The sequence below is a fragment of the Talpa occidentalis genome, unplaced genomic scaffold (genome assembly GCF_014898055.3).
Source record: "Talpa occidentalis isolate TD23 unplaced genomic scaffold, MPIMG_talOcc4v2.1 talOcc4.6, whole genome shotgun sequence".
Classification (NCBI taxonomy): domain Eukaryota; kingdom Metazoa; phylum Chordata; class Mammalia; order Eulipotyphla; family Talpidae; genus Talpa; species Talpa occidentalis.
In genome coordinates, this window is record NW_023604972.1 from 19,772,476 (window position 1) to 19,789,387 (window position 16,912).

The 16,912-nt window shown below is 38.4% G+C and overlaps 1 protein-coding gene across 1 annotated transcript in view; it reads left to right on the plus strand.

Moving 5' to 3' along the window:
* Nucleotides 1-16,912, plus strand: part of DTHD1 (death domain containing 1) — a 51,550-nt gene that overhangs the window by 21,871 nt on the left and 12,767 nt on the right. The window contains exons 7-8 of the mRNA XM_037529473.2: nucleotides 1,019-1,308; nucleotides 7,867-8,111. Of these exons, the coding sequence (XP_037385370.1) occupies nucleotides 1,019-1,308; nucleotides 7,867-8,111 (535 nt within the window). The remainder of the gene's footprint in view (nucleotides 1-1,018; nucleotides 1,309-7,866; nucleotides 8,112-16,912) is intronic.

Consider the following 16,912-nt stretch of genomic DNA (forward strand, 5'->3'; position numbering starts at 1 on the left):
CCACAGGAGAATCCTAGGAGACTGGCCTCAAACTCATCCATCAATCTTTTTATGTGGGTGCAGGGATGTTCTGGATGAGGGGGCCCTATAGGGCAAATCTCTGGAATTGCTGGGTGATAGGTGGTCTGGTCCAGGGATAGGGGTCTATATTATTTTGCTAGACTGTCAATAAAATATCACAAACCAGGTGGCTTAAACCAAAAAATTGTACTGTCACAATTTTCCAAGGCTAGAAGTCCAAAATCAAGGTGCTAGCAAAGTTCATTCCTTCGAGGGTTGTGAGGGAAGGATCTGTTCTAAGTCTGCCTCCTTGGATTAAGATGTTTGTCTTTATTTAACATGGAATCATTTCTGTATGTGGGTTTATGTGTCCAAATTTCCAGCTTTTTAGAATATGGCACCAGACATAGTCAAGTAGGGTGTACTCTAATGACCTCAGGTTAATTTGATTACTTCTGAAGAACTTATTCCAAATCAGGTCAATTCTGAGATACAGTGGTTAAAACTTCAACATATGAATTTGGGGAGAGGGGATATAACACAACCCATAACAAATTCATCATAATGATCCTTACCATGCTGTGACAGAGGTGAATACTTCTGTCCTCACTTAATTGTCATATCTGTATTCTGTGTCTTTTGGTACTGAATTAATTAACTTAATCATCTTTCTCTTCTACATTTTGAATATTCTTTGGAAATGCTAATTAAATAAAATTTCAACCATGCCTCTGCTGCCATATTTAAAGCCGAGCTGTGAGACTGGACAATATCTTATTTCAGGACTTATAATTTACGATTTGGCTTGATTTCAGCTGATTTCCTGACTGTCCAGAGTTTCCATAAAGTCCTTTTTATGGATCTAGCCAATTGGTTATCAGAATGCTTGATTTTAAAGGAAGTCTCTCGATGACAGTGGCTCTTGACAATGCCTCTTTTCTTGGGTGTTATTGGTTCTAGTGATATTATTGAGGCCATGTCTGTTTCCTTCAGATCTCATCCCTTTCCTCCAATGCAGGTTTATTGTGCTTCAGCTCTCTTCCGTTGTGGACAACAGCCATTTGGTGTCTTTTGTGAAATCTTTAGAGGCAGCCCTGCTCAGCACAACCGCCTGTATTGTGCTGTATCACCAGAAAGACAATCCACACCGAATAGTCGTTTTAGTGGTGCCGTCTAAAGACCTAAACCAGGTGCTGAAGAACTTGCGCTCAGAAGGGCTCAGTGGCCCTCCGGAGCCATCTCGACATTTCCCAGTGAAAGAAGGAGAACAACTTCTTTTGAGGTTTACTGGAAACATATTTGCTTCAAGTAAGTCTAAATAAATATTTCTGCATATCCTCTGAACTTTAAGTATAAACTTTATGAGAAGTTTTCTAAACTTGTATTGCTATGGAAACCTTCAGGGGACAGAGGGGAGGCTTTTAAAATAGGAAGAAAAAAGACTTTTTTAAAAAAAGATTTATTTATTTTTATACAACTGGGGTGCAGGCCAGATGCAGGGGAGGGTGAGCAGATTCACCAGAGACAGAGCGGGGAACAGAACAGGCAGACTAATGAAGTACACTGCTCTGGGGAGCGGCAGGCACAGCAGGAGAGGTCTGCTGTGCCATGTGGGATTCTCGCGGGCCGGCCGGGATTGAACCTGCGCTGCAGAGGCTGCGGACAGCTTCACAGTGCAGCGCTCAACCGCCTGCACCAACAGGGAGGCCCAGGAAGAAAAAAGATTTATTTCCTTTTTCCTATCCACTCTCTTCCTTTTCTACTTAGACAATGCATGTTCCCTTGTGGGAGACTCTAAGCGACACTCTTTTGGACATGGGCTTCTCCATAATTACTAAATCCAAGCTAAGATCATCTCTCTTCTGCACCAATGTAATTTCCTTCTAAATACTCCTCTGCTTTGCTAATTTCATGTAGTAACAACAGTGATCTTTTAAATAGATAAATCATGCTTTATTACCCCGATTAAAACTTTGTCCTTACAGCTTATTTAAAATAATATCCAAACTCTTTATGATGTCTTACAGAGAATTTACACTGAGGTCACTAAACTTTCCAAGATGTGTGATTTAATAATATCCCAATGTAATTAGCTTATTGGCACATCTCTGCATTTTATTTATATATTTAAAAGACTGGGCCTCCCCTGGTGGCTCAGCAGTTGAGCGCTGGGCTGCGAAGCTGCCCAAGCCTCTGCAGCGCCGGTTTGATCCCCGGCCACCGGAGAGGGTCCCGCATGATGCGATAGACCTCTCCTGCCATGCCCGCTGCTCCCCTCAGCAGTGTATTTCATCACTCTGCCTGTTCTGTTCCCTGCTCTGACTCTGGTGAATTCTCTCACCCTCCTGTGCTTCTGACTGTACCCAGTGCTTGTATAAATAAATAAATAAATCTTTAAAAAAAAAAAGTTTAAAAAAAATAAAAGATTGCTCTGAAAAATAATTGATAGTTTTTAGCAAACTCCAAAAAGGCCCATGGTGCACAAGGAGTGAAACACCTTTCGTTGTATGTCACACACTCGCTTACCTCTCATCTTCCAATTCCTTGAGTGTTTTTCTTTCTATTATAAAAGTTACCATAATTTGGCATTGTTTCACTTATTTATTTACTTTTCATTCATGTGCTTATCTTTTGTTCTTCACTGGAGTGTAAACTGGATGAGGGCAATGCCAAGGTATTTCTTGCTCCATACCTCTGAACCTGGCATTGTGTCTGATGTACCAAAGGTTTTCTATAAATATATAGTGACTGGATGAATAGTGCTGATGAGAAAAACAAGCAAGATGAGCTAATAGGGCCTTCTTGGTGGTGAAAGGAGTTTAAGACACAACTCGAAGCCACTGCAGCACGAGTTCAATCCCCGACCAGGGAGCTACTCACATGGTGCAGCAGACTTCTGGCTTGCCCGCTGCTCCCCTCAGCAGTATATTCCAGTCAGTCTGTCTGTTCTCTTCCCCACTCTTGTCTCTGGTGAATCTTCTCATGCCCTACACCTCTGGTCTGTACCCCAGTTCTTATATGCATAAATAAATAAATCTTTAAAAAAAAAGATGAGTGAATATGACAATGGCGGGTAAGGCAGAGAAGTGAGGTAATGCATCAGATAGAAGAGGAAGGAGATGAAGGGAAAGAGAAAGTGGGTAAGAGTACAAAGGGAGAACATGCAAGGACAACAGCTGTATGAGAGAGAAGAGAAAAATATCTTTGGGGGAACTCCCATAATAGCAATTCTTTCTGTCTCTTTTTATTTATTCAGGCCCTTTCCATCTATAATTCTTTTCTTTGAGATAGAACAGCATCTAAACTGCTAGGCAGGTAAAGATGGGTTGTAGAGGAGAATACAGTGATAGGTTTTAGGGGAATTTCTGGTGCCAGGGTCTTGCTGTAGATTTGACTTGAGGTAATTAATATTCTGTCTACTTAGAAACTGCTAAAGATCCCACAGATTCTTAAGGATGCCTCTTTTCCCTGTGATTCTTAAATTTGCCTCAGGCCGCACCATCACTGTGTTGTTTGTTATGGCCTGAAACTGAGATCTGCCTCAGAAATAAGTGAGACCCAGGGGCCTTCCCGGTGGTGCCGCGTTTGAGCGCTGGGCTGCGAAGCTGCCCGCAGCCTCTGAAGTGCCGGTTCGATCCCCGGCCACTGGGCGAGGGTCCCACATGGCGTGCAGCCCTCTCCTGCCGTGCCCGCTGCTCCCCTTAGCAGTGTATTTCGTCAGTCTGCCTGTTCTACTCCCCACTCTGGCTCTGGTGAATCCTCTCACCCTCCCATGCTTCTGACTGTACCCAGTGCTTGTATAAATAAATAAATAAATCTTTAAAAAAAGAAAAGAAAAAGAAATAAGTGAGACCCAAAGTGCCCTACTGTGAAGTGTGACCTTTGCTCTCACAGGCAGTGTTTCAGCCACATCAGTCAGGTGACAAGACTTACTGTGTGAGTGACTGGAAAAAGGGGCTGTCAGAAAAAGGGGCAAGGGATGGGAAAGGAGAGAGGAAGGAAGGGTGGAATAGATCTCTTCCTATTTGCCTTCCGGTGCAGAAACTGTGGTGTCCTTCTAAGGAGAGATAGTCACAGACTGGAAGTGTCCCACCCAAGCTAATGATGCAAATGATTTTCCTGCGATACTTAAGACAGCAGCTGTGTTTACCAACTGCCCTAAACAGGAGTGAGTTACTGTCCTTCCCGCCGGCGGTGGGACTGAGTGTACTGTTGCCTATACTGGGGACTGGGGGAACATATGTTAAAGTAAGAGTGCTCCCAAACAACCAGTGCGTGGGCAATCCTCAACATAAGGAAAGAAGAACAATTCATCTTCACTCAAGGGAAATGTGTCAGGCAGGGTGCCAGCAGCCTCTCTGCTTTGTTTTTCCTAGAGACATATGCTCAGATCTGGAGTCTCTCCTGGTTATTTCTTTCAAGAGGAGCACAACACTAGTAAAGAATTGCTACCTCATCCTTCCAGCAGGGCCTGGGCTGTCTCTGAATCTCAAATACTTGCCATCAGAGGCTCTGTCCCCGAGAGGTCTCCCATCTTTCTTTCACCACCCCCAGTTAGTTCCTGCTGTATCTCCCCAACTTTATCTTGATGGCCATGTTCAGAGAAGTCATCCCTATCTTTTCTGGTAATATCAATTCTTATTTGAAATTTTCAGAGCCTCATGTATATCCCTTCTGAGGACTGATCCATAGATTTAATGCTCTATGCTACCTTCTCTGACTACTGTTTCACAAGGGGAGAGACTGTCCTGCTGGTGATCGCCAGTCAATGGCCAGAGAGAGATTGACAGAGAAATGAAGCACACTGAGTATTTGTTGGAAGAATGAAGTCAAATACATAGGAAAGGAGCTAATATTATTATTTGATTAAAAGAGTTTATGACTTTAATTAATGCATTTAGATAGTCACCCTTGGAGAAATGTCTAAATTTCCATATTCATTTATACAGATATGAGCAACAATGGAATTTCAACTTCAAAATATTTATATCATGCTTTCCATTTTAGCATTACTATTATGCTATTAATTATTAGTAAATCTTCAGTAATTTCATTCCTACTGCAAATATAAAATTTAGACATTTGCATTACAGATCTTTATTATAAAAAACATTAGCAATAAAATATAGGTATTTTTTACATCTAAATTTAGCCAACCTCAATCTTTATATATATATATATATATATATATATACACATAAATACATATTATATATATATCACATATATAAATTATTCCTTATGAGTAATTTTGTACCAGAAAGGGAGCATAAATAGAGGGCCTCCCTGGTGGCATAGGGTTTAAATATCAGTGCTATCACCACTATGGCCTGAGTTTGATCCCCGGCAAGGGAGCGAACCCATATATGGCACAGTAGACCTCTCCTGTCTTGCCCGCTACTCCCCTTAGCAGTGTATTTCAGTGGATGTGCCTGTTCTGCTCCCCATTCTGTCTCTGATGAATTGTCTTATCCTACACCTCTGGCCTACTATGCAAAAATAAATTCTTATGTTCTTCTATGCAAAAATAAATAAATCTTTAAAAAAAAGATAAAAGGAGAAATTTTCCAATTCTATTGGGACTAAAGGAGTAATGTTTTTCTAACCAGGACTCTGGTGGTATAAAAGTAGGAGTTTTTAAGTGATACAGAAAACCTAATGTATTACTATACTAGTTGACATTACAGCAACTCGTATGAATTTACCTTTGCATTTTTGTTTTACTAGCATGAAACTCTATTTTTTTTAAGATTTTTTATTTATTTATACAAGAACTGGGGTACAGGCCAGATGCATGGGAGGGTGAGAGGATTCACCAGAGACAGAGCAGAGAACGAACAGGCAGACTGACGAAATACACTGCTGAGGGGAGCAGCGGGCAAGACAGGAGAGGTCTGCTGCACCATGTGGGATTCTCGCCCCCTGGCCGGGATGGAACCCGCTGCAGAGGCTGCGGACAGCTTCACAGTGCGGCATTCAACCACCTGCGCCACCAGGGAGGCCTAGAGTAAAACGCCTAAGAAGGCAAACCCAAGCTAGTATTCCCTTCCTAGGATATCCTAGGAACTCGCTCTGTTAAATTAGCCAGTTTGCTTCTCAACTATAGACCGGGACAAAGAGACATACTCCTATACTTTCTATAACCTACAGTTATTCTAATCCTAGATCTAATTGTGATTTAACACTTCACTAAAATTATCTCTAGCATTCACAACATGGAGAGAATTTTGATGTTTTCCTTATCTCTTCCTGAGGTCCTATGTCATAAGGTAAAATGGCAGCTTTTCCATGAGAGACAGCACTGACAATGAGCTTTCAGGCTTTTAGGAATGGAAGAAAATTGCAACTTAGATATAAAAGCTTCACATTGAAATTTCTTTTTTTTAAAAAAAAACCCTAACAGTTGTTTTGTTATACCAATTTAAAAAATTTGAATTCTGCCTTTCACTTATCATTGACTATCATTGCTATTATTGCTTAATATGTGTCAGGCCCTCTGCCAATCATTATAGCCATGTTATTTCATTTCATTTCCAGAACAATCCTAGGAGCTGAGTTTTATTTCTCCTGTTTTAAAGATAAAGAGGTTTAACAAAGATAAAGAGCTCCGACAAGCTCAGAGATCTAAAAGAAGGGGATAAACATTATAGTATAAATAATAGAGACTGGACTTACTGCTATATTTGAGCATGAAACAAGTCTGTTTTACTACTGCATGGGCAGTATATTCATTCTGATTGTCATGGTAAACTCCCCAAAAGTGAAATGTTCATTCAAACTCTATTCAGTGTTTTCAATGAGCAGTTAAGAAGACATATCATTGTTTTGGGGGAGGGAAGGGAGATTCATCAGGTTTTAATAGAAATTCCAGTAACATGAATCTATTAATTATTTCACTTGAAAATTCTAAAATAGCATTATTTCCTGTGATGGTAGACTGTTTCTTAAATCTACAGTCAAGTAAGGTAGTCACTAGGTATATATGATTACTAGGTATATAGTCACTAGGTATATAGTGACTATAGTCACTAGGTATATATGACTATTGAACTTTTGAAATGTGGTTAAAGTGACTGAAGGACTGGATTTCTACTTAAAATTTTTTTGAGATATAATTTTTATTTTAATTTTAATTAATTTAGCTTTGATTTAAAATATCACATGTTGGTGGCTAGTAAAGGAGAATGCATTTCTAGAATGTTGATTGTAAGCTAATAATAGAGTACAGTATAGCTAGGGTATAAGGAGAAGGTAATTATTGTAAGGTGAAAATAAGTTTCTAAGCGCAGAAGGAGTTGAATGTTTCCAATAGTTTCTTGTTATAGTAAAATGAATTAGAAAAAGAAAATCAAAGCTTATTAGATCTAGAAGTAGCCAGGATTACAGATGAGATTACAGATGAGAAATCTGTGTAGTTATCTACACAGTCACAGCCTATGGCTGGTCTTCTTGGTCATGCTTTATCAAGAGGGAATGACACAAGAAAAGCTTAATTGGTAATGATGGCATTCTTGTATGCATAAATTAAAAAAAATTTAAAAAATGATATGTATTTTTTCAATTGTATTTTTATGGAGGTAACATTGGTTTACAACACTGTATAAGATTGAGGGGTATAGGTTCACAGTTTCAGAACTGTTCAGATTTATGATCCCACACCTCAACCACCACCAACGCACCCATACCCCTGCACACACTCCATCTGACACTCTTCCCTTCTTGCTCTCCTCCCCCACGGCCCCCCTTTTGTAGCCTCAATTCCACAGCCAGGTTTCCAAAGTTTGTTTTGGTTTAGTTTCATCTGTTCCTTTGTTTAATAAAAGTGATCTATCTTAATAGTAATAAAGGCATTTTACTTTTATTTAGGCAATGGGAAGGATTATGGAAAAGACTACAAAATTATTTTTCATTTACAAAGAAAACCCAGGCTGGAACTCCAAATCAAAGAAGTGGATGAATTTGGAAACTATAGCTGTCCTCATTATAAGGGCACCATTGTAGTTTATAAAATCCCCAAAGAAAAGATAGTGTCTAATTTGGATCAATTTCTTATGACCGATGAAAACCGTGATGAGTTGCCAATTTGCAAATTACCATTGAGGTTGCCAAAGGTGAGTTATTTTTCTTGCCCCCAATTATAATAATCTGTTAATTTTTATAACCATCGCTATCAATATTGCAAGCATATGGAATATTATGGCTAAAAGCAAAGGAAGGAATAAAGTTAATAAAGAAGGAGTTGTTAGGTCCAATTTGTAAAGTGGTAGAACACATATTAGGATTGCCACTTTCTTTCATATCAACTTTTCTAGCACAAACAATTCAAGTTGATGTGGTTCTTGGCAGTATGTTGTTAATAACTATAAAAATAATGTAGTCTGTTTTATGTAATTGCACATGAGAAACTGGGAAATCATTTATGAAAATACTGAATACATTTCAGCTCACAATACTTTAAGGCAAAATCACGTGGTGATCAGGAAAATGACATCAAAATATTTTCACTGATTTATAACTCAAGCATGTTTGTTTTAACTTCACTTGTCTAAAATTCTTGCTCTTATCAGAGAAGTAGGACTGAATTGTTCATGTCAAACAAATAACTATATGCTATTTCTTTTTTTCTCTATATGCTATTTGTCTCAGTGATCTAGGACTTTGTGCTTCTCTGTATATTTTTAAATGAGAAATACAACTGAAAAAATCATTTTATGAATTCGTCTTACAAAGAACAAATCTTTTCTTCTTTAAAGAAAACCAAAATTATTTTCCATGTTTTAGCTTTTTTGTGTTACAAATAGAAATCTATTTCCTGGAGGTTAGGTTTTTATATTGAATAAAATAATTAGGAAGTGATCAGTTAATGTGATAAATGGTAATTAAACTTTTGAAGTAGCTAATGTATTATACAGTGCACTATGATATACAGAGCTATAGAGCATACTATATGTCACAGATCCACATCATCCCAGATGGTAGCCACTATCCACCTATGTCTATGGGACACTTGACATTTGACTAGCCCTAACTGAAAATGTTGCAAGAGTAAAAATACTCAGAATTTCAAAGATTCAGTATATAAAACATAAAATATCTCAACAATTTATATCGATTTCATAGTCAACTATAATATTTTGGTTGGGAGTTAAAATACATTATTAAAACTAATATCACCTTTTTTAAAAAAGCTTTCTTACATAGCCAAGTTGAATATTTTCAATTACTATGTGACTCAACCTATATTTCCCTAATCACCCATCCCATTAAATGTTCATATCACAGATAGACTATATCTACTTCTGAACTGTTTCTATATCTTATTTTATACATTAGAAATATAAGATTATTTTTTCTCTTATCCAAGAGCAAATTTTCTCTCCTTAAGGTAGATGTTACACATGTAATTGAGCACGTACATCCATGTTCTACTCAATTTGCATTGCTAATGCTGGTCTGATAATTATTTTGAATGATTAGCTGAATGAGACATTTTCTTTTAACCTTAATATTGTCCAATCTTGAAGCTGATAATATGAAACTATATTTGCATGTTTAAAAATAGTACATTTTCAATGTCTACTGCTTTTCATGTATGGATCTACTGTCAATATGCCATCTGTCCTTCCTTTTTCTCGCAGATGGGTCTGCATAGGCTGGTCTAGATTCACTCTTAGGCCTTCATTCTGTTTGCACAAATGCTCTACAAGTGAGTTTGTAAGGGTTGAGAAATAATCTGTGGCTGTGGAAACTTTCCCTTGTTTTAAAAAGTAACAAACCTAATTGGGAATTGAAACCATGACCTTTACATTTTTGAGAACAGACTTCTTCCATAAAGTTCAGAATTTTTAACAAACCTACCCAGTGAAGGCAGTATTAATGTGCTGTTTTTTAGGAAATGGAAGTAGCCTTCATTTTGGAGCTTGGCATTAATGGATACTATACTATGCATACCTTTATATATGTAGCATAAATTAGATTAAGGCATTTGTCAAAATTAAAAGTGCTTTCCACACTGAAGACAAACAATAAATATTTATATGTATTTATAGAACCACACACAATATGGTTGTATAAACTTAATGCATTGTGTATGATCCCCAAAGCTTGAATACATATACCCATTACTTCATGCTTCTGTGGATCTTTGAATCTTATCCTTCAGTGTCCATATTCCATTCATTCACATATTAATTCAGTAACTAAGCGCTTCTGGCATCCTGGGGGCCAGATATACAGTGGTATTCCTGCATGCATGTCCTCATTCTTTCTTTGCCTCGTCAAAGACTGTTTACAGCTCAGAGGCCAGAGTGAGGCTTTAAACCATCACTCAGATCATCTCCTGCCTCTGTTCCAGATCCTGCAAAGACTTCCTATTTCACTCAGAGTAAAAGATTATGTGAACTTGGCCATCTTTGACTCTATGATCTTATCTCCTACACTCTTTTCTGAACTGAGTTTTAGCAGTAATGACCTACTTGCTATTCTTAGAACTTCCCGCCTGTGCCCCGCCCCCCTCACACACACACACACACACACACACACACACACACACTTCTACTTTAGGTCTTTGTGTTAGTGTTCCTCTGCCTGGAATGCTCTTCCATCCATTAGATTTTTCCACGGCTAACACCCTCACCTCCTTCAAAGCCACCTCTCTGAGGTCTAGCCTAATTGTATTTCTTACTTCAGTTCACTCCTACACACACAACCTGATACCACTGTTCCTCCTTAAATTGCCCTGATTTTTTCTTTCCTCTAAACAGTTGCTACCTTTTAAACATGCATTTCCTCCTTCGTTATGTTTATTGCAGAAATGCCTCTACTCTACACTTCAGATATAAACCCCTTGAGGGTGGGGACTGGTCTCTGTTTTGTTTGCTGCTCAACCACTAGGGCTCAGAATAGTGCTTGACATGTTAGGTGCTCAATAAACATTTACTGAATGAAGGAAGGAATTCATAAAGAGAGCTTGCATTTTAAACACCGAAATCCTGAAGAGGAAAATGAGAAGTGTCGAGAAGGAACATAAATTAACGTCAGAGCCTGACAGAACTGCGATGTAGATTGAGAGCAGGGATGTTCAGTGAAGGCTTCACCGGGGAGTGACTTCCGGAGCAACAGTAACAGGAAGCCCATCTGCCTTGTGACCAGGGGACACTGCAGTGAGGTAAACAGCAAGTCCCCAGACAGCAGCGGGCACAAACATCCAGTCAAGGCCTCCAAGGAAGACTCTCAAGGGGAATATGCACCAGAGAGGCAGAGAAGGTGATGAGGTTTGAGGACGGAGGGAACCCTGGTGGAGCTTCACAATTCAATAAGTTCTTCTGAAGAGGGTCCCGTCATCAGTATAGGTGAAAATATGTAGCTAAAAGAATAATAACTTCTTTCTAAATCTTTTCCTATGTTGTACTTTCAACTTCCCCCATTCACAACATATTCAAGTAAATTCAGTTCACGTTGTTTATTTGTACTTTGGCAGAAGCGAGGCAAGTTTCAAAACACTGTCAAAAACTTTTTAGATGACTTTATATTGTATGTGAGATGCTAAAGGGAGAAAATGAGTAAAGTGATTTACTCAGAAAGAGGATCTTGAATTCTTTTTTGAAAGTGCTTTGCCCGCCAGTTTACTCAGAAGAGAATCTCTCTCCTTTCTTTTGGGATGAGTGTGTGTGTGCACGTGTGTGTGTGTGTGTGTTTCCGAAGTCAGTTGCATAGGTGATTGTGTCATTTGCACCAGCTTGTTGTGACTGTCTTCTTCTCTTCCTGTGTGTGGGAGGCTTTGCTTTGAAGGAGAGGAAGACTAGGTTCTGCTGGCTGCTTCTGTGGGAGTCTGTTTAAGGTTGCTGTTCCCCAGTCATACCTTCCCTATGTATTTACATATGCCATGCAGTGACCCAAGTTTTGCTTAGTCTGAACTTCCTCATTAAAAAAAAAAATTATGACGATGACGTGATTTCTAGTAATTAATGATACTGCTTCAACACACAGTTTCTCACCACATTAAATAACATGCTGTGTCAAAGGGAGGAAGCACGCAGAGAGGCCAGCGTGACATTCAGAATCACCACTTTGCACTTCATTACCATCTCCCTGTCCTTCCAGGGCTGACACTGCTTTCTATGAGATTTTTTCCCCCTAATTTTATGAATAATATTAATGAACAATCTTGACTAGATGAGATTCCAAGTTACTGAAAATTTTCATCATTCACAGGCACTTCAACTCAGTTTTTGTTGTTATAATAGTAATACTTCATAAAATTACATAATAAAATCATTGTTTTTAGTAATAATTTATAAAATTATATTAAAGTTTGAGAATCAATTGGAACTTATTATCCCATGACTAACTATTAAGGAAACAGATTACAAAATATATGTTTTTAGAAAAATTCTTGAAATCAGGGCTGTCTGTGTGTGTGTGAAGATATGAATAGTGAATTTAATGTCAATTTAAAATTGTATGTTAATTTCATGCTTTCTACATTAGTGTTAATTGAAGTAATGTGGATGTTGTTTCATGCTCCACCCTCTGCCAACTCAAGAGGTATGTCACTAAAAGTTTGCTATGTAGAACTAGATGTCAATTTGATTTTAAACCTCGAAAAAACTTTAGAAGCCTTCTCATCCTTTGCAATTTTTTTAAGTATAATTTTTTTAGATTTATTTATTCATGCATACAAGAACCAGGTTACAGGCCAGATGTCTGGAAGAGTGAGAGGATTCACCAGAGACAGATCAGGGAATAGAACAGGCAGACTGACTGAAATACACTGCTGAGGGGAGCAGCGGGCGGGACAGGAGAGGTCTGTTGTGCCATGTGGGTATCTCCATGGCCAGCTGGGAATGGAACCTGCGCTGCAGAGGCTGTGGACAGCTTCACAACACTGCGCTCAACCTGCTGTGCTACCAGGGGAGGCCTATCCTTTGCAATGTTTTAATTCTGGCTCTCAGTGATTCCTTCTTGGCATGACTTACCTGCCTTCCTTTTATCTTTAAAGACAGTTTTGACCACACCACTGCAAAATTGACTTTATATTGTGTGTGTGATGCTAAAGGGAGAAAATGAGCAAAAGGGGGTCAGTTAGAAATAGGACCCTGTACTCTTTTTTGGAAAGTGCTTTGCCCACCACTTTACTCAGGAGATAATCTTTCGCTTCACTGCCCCTCTCCTCTCCTGTCCTTCCTCTTCTGTCTCCCCTCCTTTTGCTTTTCCTTTACCCACTGCTCCTCCTTTCCCTAATCTCTTCCTCTTTCCTGCCCACCACCTCTTCCTCATCTCTATCCATACTCACCCCTCCTCTTTCATTTTCCTCCTTTACCCTCTGACCATAAAAGGGAAGGTTTCACTGCCCAGGGGATAGTATAACTAATGCAGAAATCGTGCCTTGTGTTGTCATATGGCTTTCAGGAATTCTATGAAGGAAGTACTTATATTTTTGCCTGCCTGAGAAAATTTAATAAAAAGAATGTAAACAATGGGTTTGCATTTTTCTCTTAAAGTTGTTAAATTTAATAAGTAAAAAATGATATTCATTATTCAAAGAATCTAGCTCATGAACTCCAACATTTTTCCCTGTAGATTTATCAGTCAACATATCAATTAACAAATACTAATTAAGTATCTAATTATATGAGATATTATGAAAGGACTTACAAAAAATAGTAATAGGGGCCTCCCTGGTGGTGCAAGGAGATAAAATGCAACCTATGAAGCTTTCGGCAGCCACTGCAGCATGAGTTCGATCTCCAGCCAGAGAGCTACCCACATGGCAAAGCAGACCTCTCCTGTCTTGCCCACTGCTCTCCTCAGCAGTGTATTTCAATCAGTCTGTCTGTTCTGCTCCCCACTTTGTCTCTGCTGAATTCCCTAACCCCTGCCCCCACCTCTGGCCTATACCTGAGCTCTTGTATGTATAAATAAAACAAATCTTTACAAAAAATAAAGAGAACAGAGAAAGAGAATGTGGGATCAGTTAGACTTGCTGATACCATGATTGTGGGTCAGGGTGAGTCAAGAGGACACTGGGGGATAGAGGAAGTTGTGGAGAGGGGGCTTCCCAGGCATTCTTAGGAAGCTGGTTTGAGCTGTTATCCTCTGATACCACATAATGTTTCACTGAAATGACTAGAAAAGTGTTTCAACTTGCATTTCATCTCCGTTCCTTCTAATATTGCCCTATATAATAGAATGTTGTAACTTTCTTCTTGAAGGCCTGTCAAAATCTCCTTCTTGCTCTAGCTCACACAGACAAGGTAATTTTTCATCAAAACAGAAGTGATTTATTCCGCTTAATAAAACCTTTCAGTTGGCACTGGGTGTCTATTGATTAAGGTACAAGCCTGTTCCCCTGGCACATAAGACCATTCACACCCCACAATTTACTCTCATGACCCCCTCACATCATGTTCACCTAACCAACATCTTTTGCTGCATTTCCATGTAAGGTCACATTTCTTTTACTCATTATGGTCTTCACTGACACAGAAGGTCTTCCCGCAGCTGCCCTTTGTGACATGTTGACCCCACACTTAACTCTGTTAATATTTCTTTAGAAGAGGCCTTCATGACCCTGGCAAAATTAGGTGCTACCCTGTATCTATAACAAAAGCACTATGAAATTATGCTAAGGTGTGATTTGTTAAATTTTTACTTATACAATAATAATGGTAATGATAATAAGAAGTAATAATCATTGTTACTCTCTTGATAAAATATATACACATTAACTCATTTGCTAAAAATGTAGGTGGATGAAGAACTGAGACACAGAGAGGTTTGTTCAAGGGGAAATAGACAACTACAAAGCTACTGCTTGAACCTATTTGATTCTCGTGGTGAGGCTCTTGCCAATACACTGTCTGATTAAGCAGGACTGGAACACAGCTGTTTCAATTTTGTAAGCTCCCCCCCTTATGTCCTAACATGCATTCAATGTTTTGTTGAACTATTTGATGACTGAATGAATGTATGCTGGGGAAAATGAAAAAAACAATTGAAGGTGGATTCTTAAGAGCTGACAAAAACCTCTACATTTCCCAGCTAACAGTTACATGTAGCAAGAGGCCTTCCTGCCTTCAAAGGAATGACTTCCACGGGGATTTCACACACTTAGAGGAAGATGTTTGTGGTCATCCAGGCCAGTCCAGACAACATTCATATCCCTTTGGAAAGGCTAGTCCTATCTATAAGCCAAAAACAAAACAAAACAAACAAAATGACATAAAATTAAAAAAAAAATCTGTTAGAATATTCTATTAAGAATTATGCTCAGAGTTATTAGTCATCTTATCTTGATAGGTTTTCAGGATTGACAAAAACTTGGAATTGTGATGTAAAGAACAATAAAGACAGGAGATTGGGGTTTACACAAGTTCTAACAGCATTGTGTTTCTTTAAATTGTTGAGCTGCATTTAAAATAAAGAGCACCTCCCACGTAGGTGCATTTATGGATCAAAGGCATCTGTTTTTGCCAGAACTGCTTGGAAGAGTGAACAAAGGTTTAAGCATATTAGTAATAGTTACCACCTAAGGAGGACTTGCCAAGTTCCAGGTATGTTTGAAGTGCTTTACATACATTATGTTATTTAGTCTCACTGTAACTGCTCTTCCCTTTGATAAAGAAGAAAATAGGCTATTTTTAATTTAGAAATCTGATTTACCTATCCCAGGCTGTTTGGGACAAAATTTCTTTACTGCTTCCATATCTATTTCCTGAGTTATCCAGATCATTGTCTGCTTACATCTGCAGCAGTCCCCAAATCTGCCCTTCTGTGTCTGTTCCAGTTCCTTAGATCAGTTGGGATTTCTTGAATTGGTCTCTCTGGTTATCAGGGACCTATAGGTTTTCCCCTTTGTGAATGACTTATCTAAAGGATGAGAAATATTTAACCCCATCTTCTTGACAAGGCATAATCAAGTTGAAGCCTTAAAAAGCCATTTTCTAAGACACAATATAAAAATTAATGAAGAAACAAAAGTACAATTGGCTGAATTAAGATGTGCATGGTAAACTCTATGGAGACTACACCTGAGGGGATGGGGGAAAGCAAATATTGTTTAAAAATGAACAATGATGTAAAAAATTAAAAAAAAAATAAATTCCTAATACTAAATAAATAAATAAACTTAAAGCACAGAAAGAAAAAAAAAATGGATGTGCCTGGTTTAAAATCAAGAATGATCTGGACTAAATAAAGATACGGATCTGCATAGTTTCTGGGGCTGGGAAAAGCCTGATTTCCTTTCAAAAAACACTTCATTTCTAGATTTGTCTCTAAGTGAGACTACTCTGGGTCAACTCTAAACTCAGTCTTACTTTTTTCTACAGTAGTCTGTCTTCTCTATAGCTTAATGTTGGTCTTCAAATCTTGCTATGTGGAAAAACTTCCTTTGATTGTATGGGCCAAGCCTTTCTGCCCAAGCCCTCAGGAAGTTCTACACTGACTATGCAATTATAATAGCATCAAGGATGGAAACAACAGGATATTTATTGACTGATGCTGGTTCCTTTTAGTTTATTTACTTCAATAGTGGGGTGTGTGTGTGTGTGTGTGTGTGTGTGTGTGTGTGTGTGGAAATTTTCAAAGGCACATAAACAGAGAGAAAATACAATGGAATCTATTGCATATGGGCCCAGTACCCATTATTTTCTGTCATTCATCTACTACCCTGAGGTTTTTATTCATTATTTATTTATTTAGCATGCATATTTTAAAACATGTAACAGATATTTTACTTTACTTGTAAATAATTCTGTGTCTTTTCCTAGTAGGTGCAGAATTTAAAAAGACAAAAATAACCACCATACCCTTGCTACAACCAATAAAATTAGCAATTGTTAATTTAACATCTACCACCTTGTCCATGCTGATATTCATATACTCATTTTTTTTTTCTTCTTGTGCTTAA